The sequence below is a fragment of the Aulonocara stuartgranti genome (genome assembly GCF_965226115.1).
Source record: "Aulonocara stuartgranti genome assembly, chromosome: 5".
NCBI lineage: Eukaryota > Metazoa > Chordata > Actinopteri > Cichliformes > Cichlidae > Aulonocara > Aulonocara stuartgranti.
Genome location: NC_138943.1, coordinates 22652746 through 22671220, shown reverse-complemented (window position 1 = coordinate 22671220; position 18475 = coordinate 22652746). Strand labels below are relative to the sequence as shown.

The 18475-nt window shown below is 40.6% G+C and overlaps 1 protein-coding gene across 1 annotated transcript in view; it reads right to left on the bottom strand.

Moving 5' to 3' along the window:
• The window catches only part of scn8ab (sodium channel, voltage gated, type VIII, alpha subunit b), a 45852-nt gene extending 36899 nt beyond the window's left edge, over positions 1–8953 (bottom strand). The window contains exons 1-2 of the mRNA XM_082532391.1: positions 8864–8953; positions 5174–5511 (exon numbers count right to left, since the gene is read on the bottom strand). Of these exons, the coding sequence (XP_082388517.1) occupies positions 5174–5455 (282 nt within the window). The 5' untranslated portion in view covers positions 5456–5511; positions 8864–8953. The remainder of the gene's footprint in view (positions 1–5173; positions 5512–8863) is intronic.
• Positions 8954–18475: the final 9522 nt, after the last annotated feature.

Sequence of the window (18475 nt, the reverse complement as noted above, 5' to 3'; positions counted from 1 at the left end):
GTTTTTAATGCACTAGCAGTGTGTCTGTGATTATTTTCAAAGGACTGGACTGAAAATGACAGAAAAGGCAGATGGTATCCACAAAAAAAACCAAAACTACAAGAACGTCTGGCTCCTTAGCAGCACAGAAAAGAGGAGTGGATCAAGATTTTTTCACAGTACTCCAGGTCACCCTCTGCTGCATTGGGAATGCAGAAACTTCCGTAGACTCAATTGTAAAGGCTTTCTAACTACTTTATGAATTGTCTCAGCCTGGAGACAGAAAAATCTACTGTTGACGCAAACTTGGCATGATTACTACAAGGTTCGCAAATGTCAGGCAGTTTCCTTAATTGATCATATAATCAATGAATCGCTGAACCTTATATATAGTGAATGAATGAATTCTTTTAGTAAACGTGTCATTTTTACAGGCTATTTTTGCACATCCTAAGTCATATTCTTAAAAAAAAAAAAGTCGAACTAACGTATGAGTAAAAACATATGAGTAAAAAAAAAGGACAGTCCAACTTTTGTTCCTGATCCCAAAAATGGGAGCAAATCTTTGTGGTCAGATATAAATTATAAGAGTATTTTGTAAACTGGAATTCACTTTTCACAGTTTTTAAAGAATAAAACTAGATGGAAGGACCTGCACAAGAAAACAGGCACACACGTGAAGCATGCCATCGTTAGCAGCCACCATCCTGAGTCCAACCAATGAAATCAGCAGCTGAGTGAATGTGTGAAGGATAACTTTGACTGTTTAAATTCTTCAAAGCGCCTAACTGACAGAACAATTTTCCCTGGTTTAATTAATTTCTTAAACAAACTCTGTAAAGTAGGATCACAGACAGTGAATCAGTTCATCAATATGAAATTAAGGTTTTAGCCTTCACAAAGCATTCCAGCGGGATGAAAATATTTAACATGTAGTGAACGAGTGGTTCAATTGCATCTCTTCAAATGGATAAACATACAATCAAATAGAGTGGCTATAGTAGATAAGTACCAAACAAATGACTGTGCGGCACATAATGATTACTGCAGTCATTCACACAAAGTGCATGAAGGTACAGTGCATACGCTTATCACAATAGCACTGATCTATATTGCTATAAACAAATGAATATGCACACCTTTAAATGCACGACTCAGCAGGTCGGGCTTCATTCTACCAAGCCACCTTTGCTGCAAAGCTGTGGAAATGATAATAACTCTCAACAAAGCACATGCAAGAATCAGGAGACAGAATGCAGCTACAATGGCAGTCTACTTGCAGATGTGCTTGTGTTTGCATGGAGCGGACACATGGAGGTACGGGACACAAGCAAAGAGAGCCAAAGAGAGACAGATAAGAGGATGGAGGGGGAGTGATGCAGAACAGAAAGCCAAAGAGCTGCAGAGATGAGAGAGCCAAACCTGAGATGGATGGGTAGATGGAGGGAGGAGGAGGAGTAGGAGGAATTGGTAGGCATGCAGCAGAGAGAGAAACTTAGAGATGAGAAGAGGACGAAAGAGAAACAAAGAAAGCTCAATGAAATCTTAAAGGGGAGATTATAGTAAGTAAGTCGCAGGGAAGAGGTGGTTTATTTCTCTTAATTACTTCTTTATGAAACTGACAACAATTAAGTCTTTGTGATCAGCACATGTATTAGAAGATGGACATAAAAAATGTATAAAGCAGATCAAACAAAAATGCACAAACGATTACATTAGAATCATTTATAACCCAAACCAGACAAACATGCAGTTTTTTACCCTTTTAAGATGCTGACCAAACAATAAAGTGGCAAAGTAGATATTATTTCTGTCGTGATCTGGTACACTTTTGCAAGCGAGAACGGTCAAAAACCCAATCTGTAAAGTGTACCTGGTATGGACAAAGTCAATCTAGAATAAATTTATGGAAAAGTAAAAGTATTGTTAGACTTGACAAAGTATTATTTCCATAGCACTTCCTTTATGGCAAACCAGCATCACGAGACATGTTAATTAATTACTAAGTGTCAGCAAATATAGCTCATTCGCTGCCGTCGAAACTCAGTGGACAGACGGTCGCATCTAAATATGAATGACTCAAAGCTAATTCACCTGTATCAGAAAAACTGCGTCATCCCACTTCCTTACCCATATGCTGTGCTGCAAACAAAAACCAAACACTTTCCACCCCTTACCCTACCTTCCCTCTTAATACCAACCTGGCTAGCAGTGAAAGCACATTCAACCCCCCTCCCCTCCCTCTATCCGTTCCTCACTCAGCTCAGAACAGGAGGATGCTGTGTCATCAGAGACTGAGGACTCAGACAGAGCACTAAAGCCTGGGCTTCATTCTAATTTACTACACCGTGAAAGAAAAGAACATGCTAGAGAGGAGGCAGCGGAAAGGAGAGGAGAAAGGGGAGTAAAGGAGATAGACAAACACACTGACAGAGATGATGGGATAGGGACATAATGTAATGGTGTGTGCAGTGCTACATGCTGAGCTTCAGAAGCAACCGCTCTTTTCGCTGTGAGCTCCCCTTGTGCACCCACTAGCAGTTGCTGCCCTGCACAAGCCTGTGCAGACTGGTAGACTGGGTGCTGCTAGAATACGACAGTTACAGAAATGCCACATACAGAAAGCACATCAAGCTTTCAAACTAACAAAACCAGAGCTTCTTTTTCTCCACACAGTACCACTTTAACACTGCATTAAAGTGCTGTGATCAGGTTTCCTGCAGCTGCAGCTGATGGTAACACACACGCAAACACACATGAACGCGCTCAGACACACTCATTGACACACAGCGCAGCGGTGAGCGATGGTGGGTTGAGCAGAGGAGACGAGCAGCCCGAAAAGGTGATTGCAGAAACAGGGGGGGGGGGGGGGGGGAGTAAGAGGAACTAACTAACTAGAGTAAATTCCATGGTTATGATCAAAGTTAAATACATGAGTGGATTAGGCAGTTCACTGGTACGAAAGATGGTATGATGTTGCTAATTCACCACATAATTAGCTGCGATAAGGGAAGCAAATCGTGACTGAGCAGAATAAAGAGAAATCAAAAGCTGTATTGATATGTTCAGAAACACATACTGTATGCAGGAATCAGTGAAGCCAAAGATGGATGGAAGTGTAAAAGTTTAGCACCCATACCTTATTTACCTAATTTAGTGTAAATGTGTTCTTCAGCCATGCAGCATAGTCACAGCTGCACCAACAGAGCTGCTCAGAGGATTAAAAAACAAACAAACTAAGGACTGTGGCTGTAAGTCGCCAGTGAGGCATTTTTATATTTCTGAGTGATCTTATTTAGCTTATGTATGTTGACACAGCACATAAGTGTACCTGCAGCAATTATACGGTATTATATTAACTTTTGTACCAACAGAAGAAATATAAGTCTAAAAGACCTCTCGCATGATATTCTGGTCAAAGACCATGTGGAAATACTATGCTATGCTACTTCGTTTGAAGCAGAACCCTGTATACTGATAATGTAGATGTTATCATGTCATCATAACCATTTTAAAGAATACTTCCGCCATGTACCGCAAATCATCTGGACAGTAAGAGCATATAAATACACAGGGGGTTGATTATCATTACACTACTGTTTAAAAGAAAACTCTGCAGGAAGATTTAGATCAATCTGAAAAATTATTCTTGGCCTTTGTAAACATGAAGCAATTATTTTAAGAAAATAGCAAATGAAATATATAAAGACAAATGTTTATTTATTCAAATAATAAATCATTATCAGAAAACATAACAGCTAACGAACAGCTTAACATAAACTGAATCAAGTAAATTTCATTTGACCAGATTTCATTAAATTTAATGTTTCATGTAACAAAATGACATTTTTACACTTTTTGACTTTTTTTTTTTTTTAAGAATGCTGAATATTCCAACTGAATATCCCTGATTCAGTAGTGTGTGTATATATATATATATATATATATATATATATATATATATATATATACACACTGCTGAATCAGGGCTTTGGCTCAATAGATAAGAAAAGGCACATGTACTTAATAGTTCCATCCAGGCTACGAGGAAGTGCTTCTCGTTGAGATCACGAGTCTTGCTGACTGGGCTTCTGGCGTCTACAGAGCCCACAGATTCTCTTACACATTATCCCTGCTACCACACTGGAGACTGGCTACTCCCCACCTATACACAGCTGAAAGTACTATTGCACACTCCAGCCTTTTTCTCTCCACTCCCTGTCCTCTTCTGCCATCTTCTGCCTTCCACTACTCATTCCTCTTTTCCTAGTATGGAGTGACAGGAATCTCAGCACGGTGGGTCTCATTAATAAGAAATACATGATTTGGGGGGGAAATATGAGTTTGGAGTTTGGTACAAACGCTGCGTAACAATGATTTTGAGAGAACACTGAGAAAACCTTTGATTTTTTCTGGTTTATCTATTTTAAAATTAAAGAAATGTACTGTTTAACACTAAAACTCAAAAAAGAAATCACACACATATGCTGCGCTGATAAACACAATCCAGTTAGATCGTTTTTTCTCCTCCGCCATCCTGACAGAGCACTTGTTATGTGGGAGTTTGCTTTGTCGTAACAGAATTCAGTTCACAATAGCACTGAAACATGAAGGCAAATTTGTCGTCCCCTCCAGCTGTTACATCATCTTTATTATGCATTAACACATATTATTAATCAACCCTGCAGAAACCCGAGACTAACCGCTGCCCAAGAACTGCATTCCACAGCAGCCCTGCAGTGTTGCACGAGCCAAATGTCCTTCTTCCTCAGCTTTGCTTTCATTGTACAAGTGTAGTAAAAAAAAACATATATGTAAACTCACAGATATTTTATATTATCAAAGCACACTCTAATGACTGCCTCGAAGCCCCAGTACCATGACTAAAAAATAGTTTTGAAAAGCACTTGATTGCCTCAAGGTCATCTTTGTTATCTCTAGCTCTGTGGTAACAATAATTTGATTTTTCTGCTTGAAGTGATATGAGATCTAAATTTGTTGTTCATTTCAAATCACCTAATGTGTTAAGTTTACAGTGATGGCAGTTGCCCATCAGGGGGTTCAGGACAATGGTTTAATACTATTCAGAGAATTCAAGAGAGTTGGAATCCTTAAACTTGATTTAATATATGTAGTGTTTGTCTGGTAAGAAGAGGACATTTGTTTAGTGGAGTAAGGCTGTATAACAACTTACTTTCTGATTCAGGTAGAACGGGTCCAAATCCTCCAGTGGTGTGGCCACCATTCCATCAGGGATATCGCCGTAGATGAACGGCAGGCTCTTCCCAGCCTCCAGGTCACTGTTGGGCTTGGGCTCATTTTCGTCGGATGTGTCGCGGTGACTGCTGTCTGATCTTGGCTTGGGCGGCTTCTTGTTCTTCTCTTCTTTGATGCGTTTCTCGATATTAGCGAGTGACTCCGGGGTGAATTTCTTGAAGCTGTCAGGTCCTGGGGGTGCAAGAAGGGGTGCGGCCATGTTTTCATCCTGCAGCTATTTCCTCTTTATTTGTTTTCCATCCCAGACATCCAGCTCTGATAGGAAGACAACGATAAAGGGTGGAAGAGTGAGAACAGATACTCAACAAAGAGAAAAAGAGGGTTAAAAGACATAAAAAGTGCAAGCATCTAACCATCAGCCTTAATGACTGAGGCACACAGACAGCATTGAATTCCCTTTTGTTCTCACCTCTGTGACCCCAACTTTACATAACAAGGAGACGTGTCAAGTTTTCTCTTCTTGAGTTTATGCACTGTACGTCTGATAGCCTCTCCTTCAAAATATATCTGACATTAAATTCTGCATTTACTTTACATTTTATTTGCAGCTACACAGCGCCTAAAGTAGTGAAGAATAAAATGAAAAACCATAATGTGAAAGTGGTAGCTCTCACTAGAAGAGATATCCAACTCTGCAGCAGCGTATGTGCAGCTTTCAGCTATGGAAATGATAAACCCAGATATGGAAAAACTAAGCTATGGTGGAGTTCAAACAGCTCTTGCTGCTAGTAGAAATGTTAAGTGCACACAGGCAAATTCAGCCCTCTTCAGTGCAAAACAAACACACAAGCCAGAAAGCACCAGACATTTCTCATTTCAGTAAAGTCAGACATGAGAACACTGTCACCAAAAGAACTTAATAAACTTAATGCGAGTCAGGGTGGGGTTTCATCCATGATGATAATGTAAATATTCACTGTGCATGATGAGCTGGCTTTAAAATACATTTAGCTTGCCCATAAATCACAGTTTTTGTGATTCAGTGTGACAAATTCATCCACCTGACCCCTACTGTGATACACTTTACAAATGCCACATTCCTGGTATCCGACATCCTGTAACAACAGTTAAATGATTGATTAACTTTATTAATTACTGATTTATAATCGTTTAACATTCTTAGGCACAGAAACGTTTCACACAGTAATGCATAAATGATTTTATGAATTGGTCACTGTTATTTAGCCTCTCATACTCTGACTCATTGCTTAAAAGTAAGGTTATAATACTGTCTTCATGCACCCTGAATAGATAGATTTCAGTCCCCAGATGGCTGTGCATGCTCTATAATACACTGTATTAAACAGTCAAGTCAAAAATTCAAACATGAGTGTGTGCAAAACATTTAGGGGAACAATGGCAAGGTTACAGACCTGGGTATAAATCAAAAACGAACTCAAAAGCAATCCACAGGCAGAGAGAGATCCGGCAACCCGGTATCTGAGTATATGTTGGAAAAAAAGAAGGGGAACGAAGTCCGATTTAAGTAACCCAACCACGGCACAACCTCCAAGTCTCCTTCCACCAACGCTACATCAATTGATCCGTCAAGGTGATTCAAACCAGGATGCAATAGCATGACCAGCAGTTCGTGTGCACTCACAGGTAAAGCTGGGACAAATCTAAAAAAAAAAAAAAAAAAAAAACAGGCAGTAAAACTGCTCGAAATTTTGCAGATGTCGTTTTTATGATTTCCAGCAAAACTTAAAGGATAACATGAAAAACATTTTTAAAAAGTGCAAAAATAGGACTTTTTCTCGAATTAAAAGCGCCGCTCGGGTCACTCTTACATAATTTGCAGTGAATGCTACCGCACACAGCCGGAGCTAAATTCCGCAGAGCCAACCCGGTCTCGGTTTGATTAAAATCCGCTCAAAGTGAAAATAAGGAATGGATGATAGAAAAGCCCCAAAACTCCGAGAGCCTCAGTTGCCTCCCATTGAAAAAGAGCCGTGACGCTGCGCCCTCTGCGCATAGGAAAGGCATCCAGGCGCACAGCGGCCGCACTCCCGGTGAAGAAAAGAGAAGCTTTTGATTCGGCTCTCTCTCTCTCTCTGATGATGACCTGACATGTGATGAAGCTATCAGGACACCGCGGAGACAACTGTGCTCCAGAGTAGGAGGCGTACGGGGCTCTTGCATCAGAGTCACATGGATCGGACAGAACTTCATCCTTCATTTCCTGCAGCGAAGTCTAAACGTTGCCAGCCTCTAAATGCCATCAAAACGAAAGCGTTGCTGAGAAAATAAGCTGCTTGCCAAATATGAAAGGGGGCTCAAGTAACCCCCTCATATCATATACGGGGATGACAGAGCTGACTCTATTTCAGGTAGGCCCGAAGTTTTGATGTCCTGAGTGGGAATTTGATGAGTTGATTATTCATCTGAACCCGTTTGTCCTCAGAGAACAGACGAGGAAAGAGAAACAATTATTACAGAGCTCTTCCCTTCAGGGAGCTGTGCGGTAAAACTGAACACAAATCAAGCACACATCTTCCTATTTCTTAGAGAACTTCTACCCTTTGTGGGATTAAGACCACCCACTCCCTCTTTAATATTCTACGTCTTGCCATGAAAGTGGCCTGGTGATGCTGATATGTAGCCTGTGCAGTCCAGGGTAAAGTCCACTGTTACTGAGGCGCGCCGTTGTTCTATAGGGCCATAGCCTAAAATACTGCAGTGTGGTTTACTGCTGCTATATGGGCTCTGACTCTAGTAGGTCAGTTAAATGCACAAGCTACATCCCGAATACTCATTTCTGGACCGACAAAAACACACACGAAGTCAGCACAACCCAGTTCTCCCAACAGAAAGTGAAATTGGGCTTTTTGCAGAAAATAAACGAAACTAAAATGGCCTTAATGTTACAGCTTAGCCACCGCACCCGTATCTATAGACCTCGGAGATCTATAGACTCCTTGTGATGCAGGTTTACAGAGTACCACCACCGCGGGAAATACTGCACGAAAAGACTAGAAAGGGGTGTCGTGGTCCCCTTTGAGGACTGCCAAACTACAGACGCACCTACCTCTTCCTGCAATACAGTCTCCAAAGAGACTGAAAGAGGGAGGGGGGCACAGAGGTGGAGTGTGGGGGTGGCAGAGGAGGGGGTAAAACTATCAGTTAGCCTAGAAAATAATGGCACAAAGCTGGAAATGCTGGGAGGATGATTTTTTGCCAGGGGCGCATTATTCGCGTAGCCATTGAGAGCACACACCATAGTTGCTGTAGCCACTGACAGAAGTTTGACATGATCTCACTTATATGCGTAGGCTGTGTTTTACATCCCGACACACTGAAATGTCATAGCCTATTATCCAGCGGCGGGCCAACTCCCTTAACAACCTCCCGTCTCCCCTTTTTCTACCACGTCGCATTTCGATGGCTGTTTTTCATTCCATAAATCACATCTTGGCTACTTCTGCCTGCCGCCCCGCTTACATATTAGTCCATGTACTGGCAAGGAGCCCTCCACAGACGCTGGGAAAAGATGCTGAGAGAGGGACCGCTCTGCGGCACTGGGATGCAGTCAGTCGACAAAGTAAGACCGAGATCCATCCCGTGACGTGAAATAAAAGACAAAGCAGAAAAAATAAGGTCTACTTACTTTTTCTCGCATTAACAGAAATCCAGACAGCTGTCACCGAACTGCAGATGTGAGAAAGAGCCGGGAGTAAATGCGGCTGTCGCCATATTGTTGCTGCTATCTTCCTTCCCAGTGCGTGCGGCTACCCTGCATAATTGATGACTCTCAGCAAATTGTTGGGGAGTGTCGGTAAATGCCTCTGGTTTCAATAACGGACGAGAGACCGCAGCGTCGTAAGGAAATGTATTTTTTATTTATTTTTTATTTATTTTTTTTATTTAAAAAAAAAAGGACAGTGTACGCTACTCGTGTAAGATAACTCGTTCGTGTTCTGGTTGGGATTTGTAAGCAGTTAGCAAAATACCTTAATCTTTAATTTTTGCAAATTAATAAACCAAACCAAAAAACAAATAATTTGTTTAATATTACTTTATTGCTTAGATTGCATAGAATTTGCATTCAATACAACTGATTTGTAGAATTAAGTTTAACACGAAATTTGTCACACCTTGTGTCATAAATAAGCAGATACAAAACCAGAATTGCTATTTTTTTTATAAGTTCCTTTCTGGAAAAGCACAGCATCACTGTAAATACAGTCATGTGAGAAAGAAAGTTTGAGTCTGTGCAGTCCTGTGAAGAACTAAGTACATCCCATGATTAAGGAGCTTGTAACATTGGGGTGACAGGATGAAGCATGCAATACAGTTGAAAGAAGACAAAATATAAGGTATATACCAGCAGTGGTATATAATAGCCCTGCTCCAAAATGTTGGGTTGTTTTGTAATATGTTGTAATATGTAAGTAAAGATAGAATGCAGTGCTCTGAAAATCTCATAAATCCACATTTTGTTCACATCAGAACAGAGAAAATACACCACGTGTTTAAACTGAAACATTTTAACATTTCATGAGAAATATTACCTCAGCTCAATATTAGCTTGGAATTTGATGGCAGCATTTGCATCTAATTATTCTAACTGGAAAAGCACAGCATCACTGTAAATACAGTCACGTGAAAAAAAAAGTTTGTCTGTGCAGTGGCAACTGCTGGCAACTGCTCAGTAACATGATTTGGTAAATAAAAGAGCATCTTAGCATGTTAAAGATGAGCACAACTGTCTACAAATTGTGGAGCAATTTAAGAATAATCTTCTTCAAACATTGTGAACATTTTGAATATCCTATCGTCTATAACACATAATATTGACAAAAGATTCCAAGAATCTGGAGAAATCTCCTTGTACAAAAACACAAGGCCAAAAATCAATATTGGATGCCCATAATCTCCAAGCCCTCAGACAGTACAAGAAGGCATGATCCTGCCATTGAAATCACTGCACAGCCTCAAGAACACATCCAGAAATCACTGTGACCACAGTTTGCTGTCTCATCCACAAATGCAGGCTAAAGCTTCACCGTGTAAGGAAGAAACCATAAGTGAACATGACACAGAAATGCCATAATTTTCTCTGGACCAAAGCTAATTTAAAAAGGACTGATGTGAGGTGTAAAACTGTTCCTTGGTAAGACAAATCAAAACTTGAAAATCTCCTTTGGAGAAACTGAAGACGAGAGAGGAGAGAAGAGAGGAGGACTATCCAGTTTGTTGTCAGCATTAAGTTCGAAAAGCCTGAATCTCTGATAGTATGAAAGTGCTTTAGTGCCTTTGGAATTGGCATCTTTCAAATGTGGAAATGTGCCATCAATGCAGACAGGTATATGCAGGTTTTAGAGCAACATATGCTCCCTCCCAGATGTTGCGTTTTACATGCAAGATCTTGCATATTTCAGCAAGGCAATGCTAAATCACATAATGCAGCCATTGCAACAGCATGGCTTTGTAATAGGAGAGTCCGGGTGATGAATTGGCCTGCCTGCAGCGCAGACCTTTCACCAACTGAAAACATCTGGTGTGTCATGAAATTGAATATACAACAAAGAAGAACCAGGACTGTTGAGCAGATGAAATCCTTTATCAGATAAGAATTGGACAACATTCTGTAAAGTGAGTGCTGATAATGCATAGTTTGTTGACCAGAGGGCAGCTTGCCTGTTGGCAATGTGTGTTTGAAATGCCACAAACACAACGATCAGTTGATCCAAGCAGAGTTGGGCAGAGAATAAACAAGAAGTCTGCAACTTGTTATAACTATACAACAAGTTTATTCTTAAACTCTCTCTCTCTCCATATATATATATATATATGGAGAGAGAGAGAGAGAGAGAGATGTGTGTGTGTGTGTGTGTGTGTGTGTGTGTGTGTGTGTGTGTGTGTGTGTGTGTGTGTGATTCTCACACATGTAATGTGTACAACATAAACAGACTAGCATCAATCTTGTTACAGCTGTACAAAACTGGAACAACCACCTCCGAGCTAACAGCTTTAAAGCTCAACTTTCTATTGGATGTAATCATTTCAAAATTCTATGTGCACAGTTATCTGATGGAGAACCTCAACGAAGCTCCCAAACCTTGTAACAAGCAGTAAAATTAACTGTAAACCATGCTGTTTAGAGTTCTAAGAATTGTTTCAAGACTTGATTAATTTAAAACACTGGGTTTGAGCTTTTGGAGCCCCATAGCAGGCTAACCAAAAATCACCAGCACTGTGAAATAAATTTGATGATTAAGGTTTTACTTAAACACAATAATACACTGTTTTGTTTATGAAATTGTCAAAAATGACTGGAAATTGTGCAATTTATGTTAAATATAGAAAACAGACTTACTGTCTTTACTGCACATGGACCTCACATGGTTAAGTGTGCCGTCATTCCCCTATGAGACTTTTTTTTTTTTTTAAACACACAACCCTGTAGATTACAAAATTCTTACCTCTAACTTGCTTTCAGCCACAAATGTTTTGCAATATGTTGTCTATATTCCTCACCCTTCAAATGGGGGGAGTTTATGAAGGAAGTGTCGTGAGCTAACAATGTCTCTATCTAGTGGAGCATTAAAGAACTGCAGTTTAATGTCTATTGGAAATAAGTGAGCCATTTAAAAAACTCTAAGCATGGGATATAGATGTCCCGAGTAAATTATTTGTATAGTGTACTGTAGACGAGACAGAGACATCCACCAGATTGTCTTAGAAGCTCTTCTCAAGTTACATGTGAACAGCAACACATTCTGCTACCAGAATGTATAAAACTCCAAACATGGAGTTTTATACATGTCTTCACTTGCTGAAAAACTGGATGAATAATAAAAACATCCGCAAATACGGGCAGCACGGTGGCACGGTGGTTAGCACTGTTGCCGCACAGCAAGAAGGTCCTGAGTTCAATTCCACCATCAGGCCGGGATCTTTCTGTGTGGAGTTTGCATGTTCTCCCCGTGTTTGCGTGGGTTCCCTCCGGGTACTCCGGCTTCCTCCCACTGTCCAAAGACATGCAGCTTGTGGGGATAGGTTAATTGGATAATCCAAATTGTCACTAGGTGTGAATGTGTGAGTGAATGAGAGTGCGAATGGTTGTCTGTCCCTGTGTGTTGGCCCTGCGACAGACTGGCGACCAGTACAGGGTGTACCCCGCCTCTCGCCCTATGACAGCTGGGATAGGCTCCAGTGCCCCCCGTGACCCTGAAAAGGATAAGCGGAAGCGAATGGATGGATGGATCCGCAAATACACCATCTGTGCTGTTCCCCAAAATAATCACATTATTAATAACAAATTAAATTAAAGCTGCAAGCAGCGTTATGAGGGCCCTCGCACCCCCGGCGCGTCGGGCCACGCCCAACACCTGAAACCAGCACCTCCGATCTGATGTCACATTGATGGAATTCATGCATTTAACATCCAGCTAACATTTCATCTCATTCAATCATGATTATAGTCCTCCCACTAGGTGGTGCTCTAACCATTACTGACAAATGGCATATCAAACATTTCCGAGCTCGACTCTCATCACACCTGCGACCTTTGGGAGAGATTGGACATTGTGTTTTGGAGTGACAGCAGATTACTGCTTTTTGGCGAGTGATTGAAACTCCACGTGTCGCCATGACCACCCCGTTTCCCTGAACGTAAAAAGCTTCGCAATTCAACATCAAAAAGGTCTTTAGATTCCACGCACTGGAGAATTGTTCAATCTGATGAAATCCCTTGGAGGAGTTCGTCAAAGTATGAGGCCTGAAAAGAGGGGAAAATGTCGATAAAATTACACATTAATTTTAAAATGGCTGACTTCCTGTTGGATTTGGGATATTGCTCCAAGATAATTTTTTGTACATCTTGATATCTTCCATAAGCTTACCAGGTTTCAGACTCATAGATAAAACACAGAGCAGAGGCTGATGTTTTGACATTTTTTAGGGGGAACTGTGGAGCCATTTTACCATTTTCCTTAAAAATGATCACATAACAAGAAAGCCTTCATCACATTGGAGGTGTGCGCCAAATTTCAAGACTTTTTAAACTTTCCAAGCCCCTCAAAAGCCACTTTATTTTTCATGGTGAACCGCGTTGCCACCAGGGTGCGCTGTTCAGTTTAAAGTCACAATTTTCGCACTGAAGCATCATGAAGGACTGATGGTGATATTCACCACTTTTGAGGTGGCCATGATGAACCTGTGAAAATCAGTACAACAAAATTAAAGCCATGATATTTCCTGTTGCCACTAGGTGGCGCTCTGCATATTCCTGACAATGGGCACATCAATCTGTTCAGGGCGGGTCTGACATCATGCCTGTAAAGTCTGGTACTGATCAAACTGGATTTAAGTGAGTTATACTAATTTGTTTCTTCATGGCGAGACATCAAAGTTCGCCATGCTGCTGGGGTCACACCCTTTCGCGAAAAGTCACAGTTTTCACTGTAACCCAAGACCAACTCCTTAAGGCTTTCCTGGAGAAATTTGAGGCTGCAGATGTCACCCATCACTATACTGTACCCCAAAGTGTAAAACATGACATTTCCTGTTCCCACTAGGTGGCGCTGTCCCTGATGTCAAATATGGAGCCTTATCATATGTGTGCTCTTTGGTCCAAATCGGACAATGTATGACAGAATGAGAGGCAATAAGATTTTCATGGCGAGTCATCGAAATTCGCCGTGGCGCCACGGCCTCACCGTATCCCGAAAACTCCAAAGCTCCGCAATTTAACATGGCCCAGGTGTGTAGTTGACACTGACCAAAAATGAAGCTTATACAACCAAATCCCAAGGAGGAGTTCGCAAAAGTTCGAGGCATGGAAATAGCAAAATTAGTGCCAAAATGTCACCTTCACTTCTAAATTGCGGACTTCCTGTTGGGTTTGCGTCAGTGGGCCAATTGACTTTTTTGTTCGTCTTGGTATGATACACATGTGTGCCAGATTTCATGTATGTAGCTCAAACGATGTGTTCGTAGGGCTGCATTTAACAAGGCACAGGTGGCGCTCTAGAGCCATTTCCCAGTGCTCATATGTAAATCCATTAAAATACGAAATTTTTCACCAGACCTGGCATGTGTGCAAAATTTCATGAGTTTTTGAGCATGTTAAAGCCCTCAAAAAGGCAATTCATTTCAATGAAAATAAATAAATAAATGCTCGGGCCCTAATAATTTTAGTCTATGACAGATTTTGCTTTTAGTGACAAACAGGCCAAAAATGAAACATTGACTAAATTCTTCACTTCTGGCTCTTTTTGATTGATGTTTTCATTTATGAACCTGTAAGTGTATTGTTTGGTTCAGTACCATGACTCTTTTCAGTGTAAACCACACAACATGGGAGTTTATGTGATTGAAAAACCTAGAGACAAAATTTTGCCATATAAAATGCACCTGTTAAAAAACTGAAGCAGCTGTAAGGTTTTAAACATTAGGACATTTTTTTTTTTAAAAGAAGATGAATCAGGTCCATGGCAGGTTCTCAAATTGTTTAAACACATCAAATGAATACATGAACAACAATACATGAACTATTTTACAGTGTCATTATTAGAAACAGTGTTTGGAAAAACTAGGTACATGTCATGACTCAGTAGCTTGTAGAACCACCTTTAGAGGAAATATCTTGAAACAATCATTGTCCTGTATAACTTTATCAGGTTCTCACATTGTTGTAGGGGAATTTTGGCCCTCTACTCTTTACAGTATTGCTTTAGTTCAATAAGGTGTGTAGGTGTTTTTTAGGCACAGCCCTTTTAATGTCCTGCAGCATTTCAATCTGGTTGAGGTCTGGAATTTAACTGGGACATTATGTCACCTTGAGTTCTTTCTTGTTCAGCTGATTTGCCCTCACATTTGACTCTAGAATACATTGATACACACAGAAGTTCATGCTCATTTCAGTGACTATAAGGTGCCCAGGTGCAAAACAAGCCCAAATCATCATCCCTGGGCCACCATCTTGACAGCTGGTTGATGAAATCTGAAAAAAAGGATGTACACACAACCAAATTATCTTTATTAGTTTTATTTACCTTTGCAAAGGGGTTAAAGAAGCGTATTGAAATCATGCCATTGTGTTTTTTGACAAAGAAGAATTACAAAAATAAAGACATTTATAGCTCTACAGTTGTGATATAGTAGTTGACAGTTATAGTAGCCATTGACAATTTCAGTATTTGGTTGGTTTCTGGTACAGACCTGGCTTTTAAGTTCAAGCTTCAAATTTTCATTAGGGTTGAGGTCGAGGCTTTGCTCCAGACCAACAAACTGCCAAAACTGTTTCCATGGGTGTCCACACTTATTGATGACATGTTAATCGAATGCATTTGATTAGCAGCACCTGGCTGCTATTTACCTTCTTAATTCCTCTTATTGGAAACAAAAAGGGTGCTATTATTAAATAAATAATGAGACAATGTAATATGTCATGTGCTTTTGGTCATCTGAGGTTGTATTTTAGGCTAATCTGCTAGTTTCACATGGTGGACTCTACTATGGGGCTATTATTCTAGCAAAATTATTTGTGTGTGTGCATTTTGATCTCTGTGTGGATTTGTGTGTGTGTGTGTGTGTATTCTGATTCATGTATGTGTGATCAGAAATGTGCAAATATATTTGTAAATCTTTACAGATATTTGTTCATGTGTAATTTGGAATGTGTGTGTAACCAGATTTGCAAATGTGAAATTAAATCTGTAACCATGCATAGATGGTTTTACTCTAAGCACTGAAAATACAGACAAATCTTCTTCATCTTTGTCTTCTTGTCCATTTAGAGGTCACCATAGCAGATCATCTGCTCCATATCACCCTCTCTCCCCTCTGCATGTTCTCCTTCATTACATCCATAAAACTTGTCTGTGGTCTTCCTCTTTTCCTCCTCCAAACCATATATTAGGTCTCACCTTGCAAACTTTCCTTTTTGCTCTTGCCACTATCTGTCTTTCTGTCACAAGTCACCCCTAACACTTGTCTCCATCCACACCATCCTACACTTTCTTCTTCACTTGTCTCCTGAATTGTCCATTTCTTTCGATGATTGACCCCAGTTATTCAAACCTGTCCAGGCTCTCTTCCACCTACTCCCTACTTCCACTACAGATCAATATCATCTGCAAACATCATACTCTATGGAGACGCCTGCCTGACCTCATCTCTCAGCATGTCTATTACGAGCGCAAGGGGCTCAGGGCCGACCCCGATGTAATTGGTGAAATACTCTATATAGCTGGGAGGGCATGGTGGTTTCCCCTCATAGTTTGGGGGAAAAGACCATGGATGTCTTTCACCACTCTCTCCATTGGGGTACCCTGCAGGAAACCATTGAAGATGGACATCACCTGGAGCACCATCTCCCACAGGTCGGTGGTATGAGCAACTGCCATTTCTTTTCTCCTGTGGGTGGCTCTCACCAGCATTACACTACCATAAACAATCAAACACCAACCAGAGTCCCTTTGGAGCTTGAGACACCATGGTAATCTCACACAAATACCAGTTTGACGTGAACATCATCTTCATGTATCCGCCTCCACTCTGCTGCATCCATAGCAGTAAGCTTTTGGCTGATGTCTCTTCAAAAAAACCTGCAATGTTCAAGAGCTCCTGATCCAACACTGCTGACATCCATATCGAGACCAGGGCTCAAGTGAGTAAAGCACTGGGACCTCCACTAAGTCATCTGTAGTGAAGTGAAACCTTAAAGAGATTTTTTTGCTTCCTTCAAACTATAGAAAGCTTGTAAGGGGTTTCTCTTCCACTGTTGTTCTTTGATCTACTTACTATAGAAAGGAGCACAGTTTTTGTGTACAGAAACCCCTCTTTAAGTCCTGAATACATCTGAGGGTGGGCCAATCCCTTCCACATTCTTCGGAGCTTACAGCATCAGTGCCTTAGCCTGTGGCCTACTAACATGGCCTTATGTCACATGAAGCACCATTTATGTAGATGTTTTTGCCTTCCTGCCTTCATCCTGGCCAGTACAAATCCAAAGGCTTCAAAAGCACCATTGAAAGATGCACTGTGCGCAAGAATGTCATGAAGAGACCACAAGCTAAGCCACTCTGACTGGAAGTGGCCATGTGAGCTTAGGTGCATTCCTTCAGTACCATTAGCCTGGACTTAAAATTGAAACTGCGAATAAAAGGCTTCCCAGTCAGCCTTGACATTATATGTCAGAATTTTCACATTAGCATGGAGGCTTTCCTGGTGCACATGTGCAGTTCTGTCCACATCTCCAGTGTCTGCTGGTTTCACCTAAAAGGCACACCGGGCACAAGAGCGATAGAGCCTGCAAAGCCAGCTTCAGTAGCCATTTTTGCAGTCACTTATCTGACCTGCTCTCTGCTCTTTAACCCTTCAGTCTTCGGCTAAGCCAAAATGTTCTTGATTTTCCACATCAACTTCCTGCTTAATCTTGGAGCAGTCCACCAGAAGTTTTTTTTTCTTTTAACTTTTGACATCAATTGAATCTTCCCTCTTTGTGAACATAGTGGATTAGACAATATACAGTTCTGCTCGCCATTTAAATTAAGTTTTTCATTTAATATATGCAGTTCAATTTCATGTCAACCTTCATAGTAATTGTGTTGCAAGTTACGTAGTAAATGTAGTTTAGTACTAAATGGTTAAAAAAAAAAAAGATTGTTATAAAATATGGATTTTACCAGAGAGAAAAATAATTGATTTGGAACTGGTTTTACTAACTAGTAGAATTTGTGTTTATTGTGATTATTAATAGCTTTTATAGTAATTGTTTTCTTGCTTGTTTTGCAGCCTTCCCCTATGTTTCTTTCAGTATAAAGGTTCTGCATTTATATGTGTGTCTAACTCTGTATTTGTTAGTTAGCTTTTGGTATTGGTTACTCTGTGTCTCATGTTAGGTTATATACCTTTGTCCTGTTTTCAGAGAGAGAGAGGGACCTAATTTTGGTTTGTCATGTTGTCTCTCTTAGTTGTGTATTCTTGCATTTCCTGTATTTCTAGATGTTTGTTTCCTGGTGCTGCACTTTGCTTTTGAACTGTTATTTTTTTTATTTATCAGCATTGGAGGCTGTAAATATTTTGCTCCTGCATGTGGGTCCATAAAACTTTGTTAGTTATTATAATTTGTAATTTACATGTTAAATCTTTGTCGTGCAGGGTGGAGCCCTCTTCTCCTTAGAGCACGTGGCTGGTGACACCTCGACTTGGACATACTTCTTTCAGCACATTCTCAAGTCTGTGTTGTTCTACTTTGGTGATGGATGTG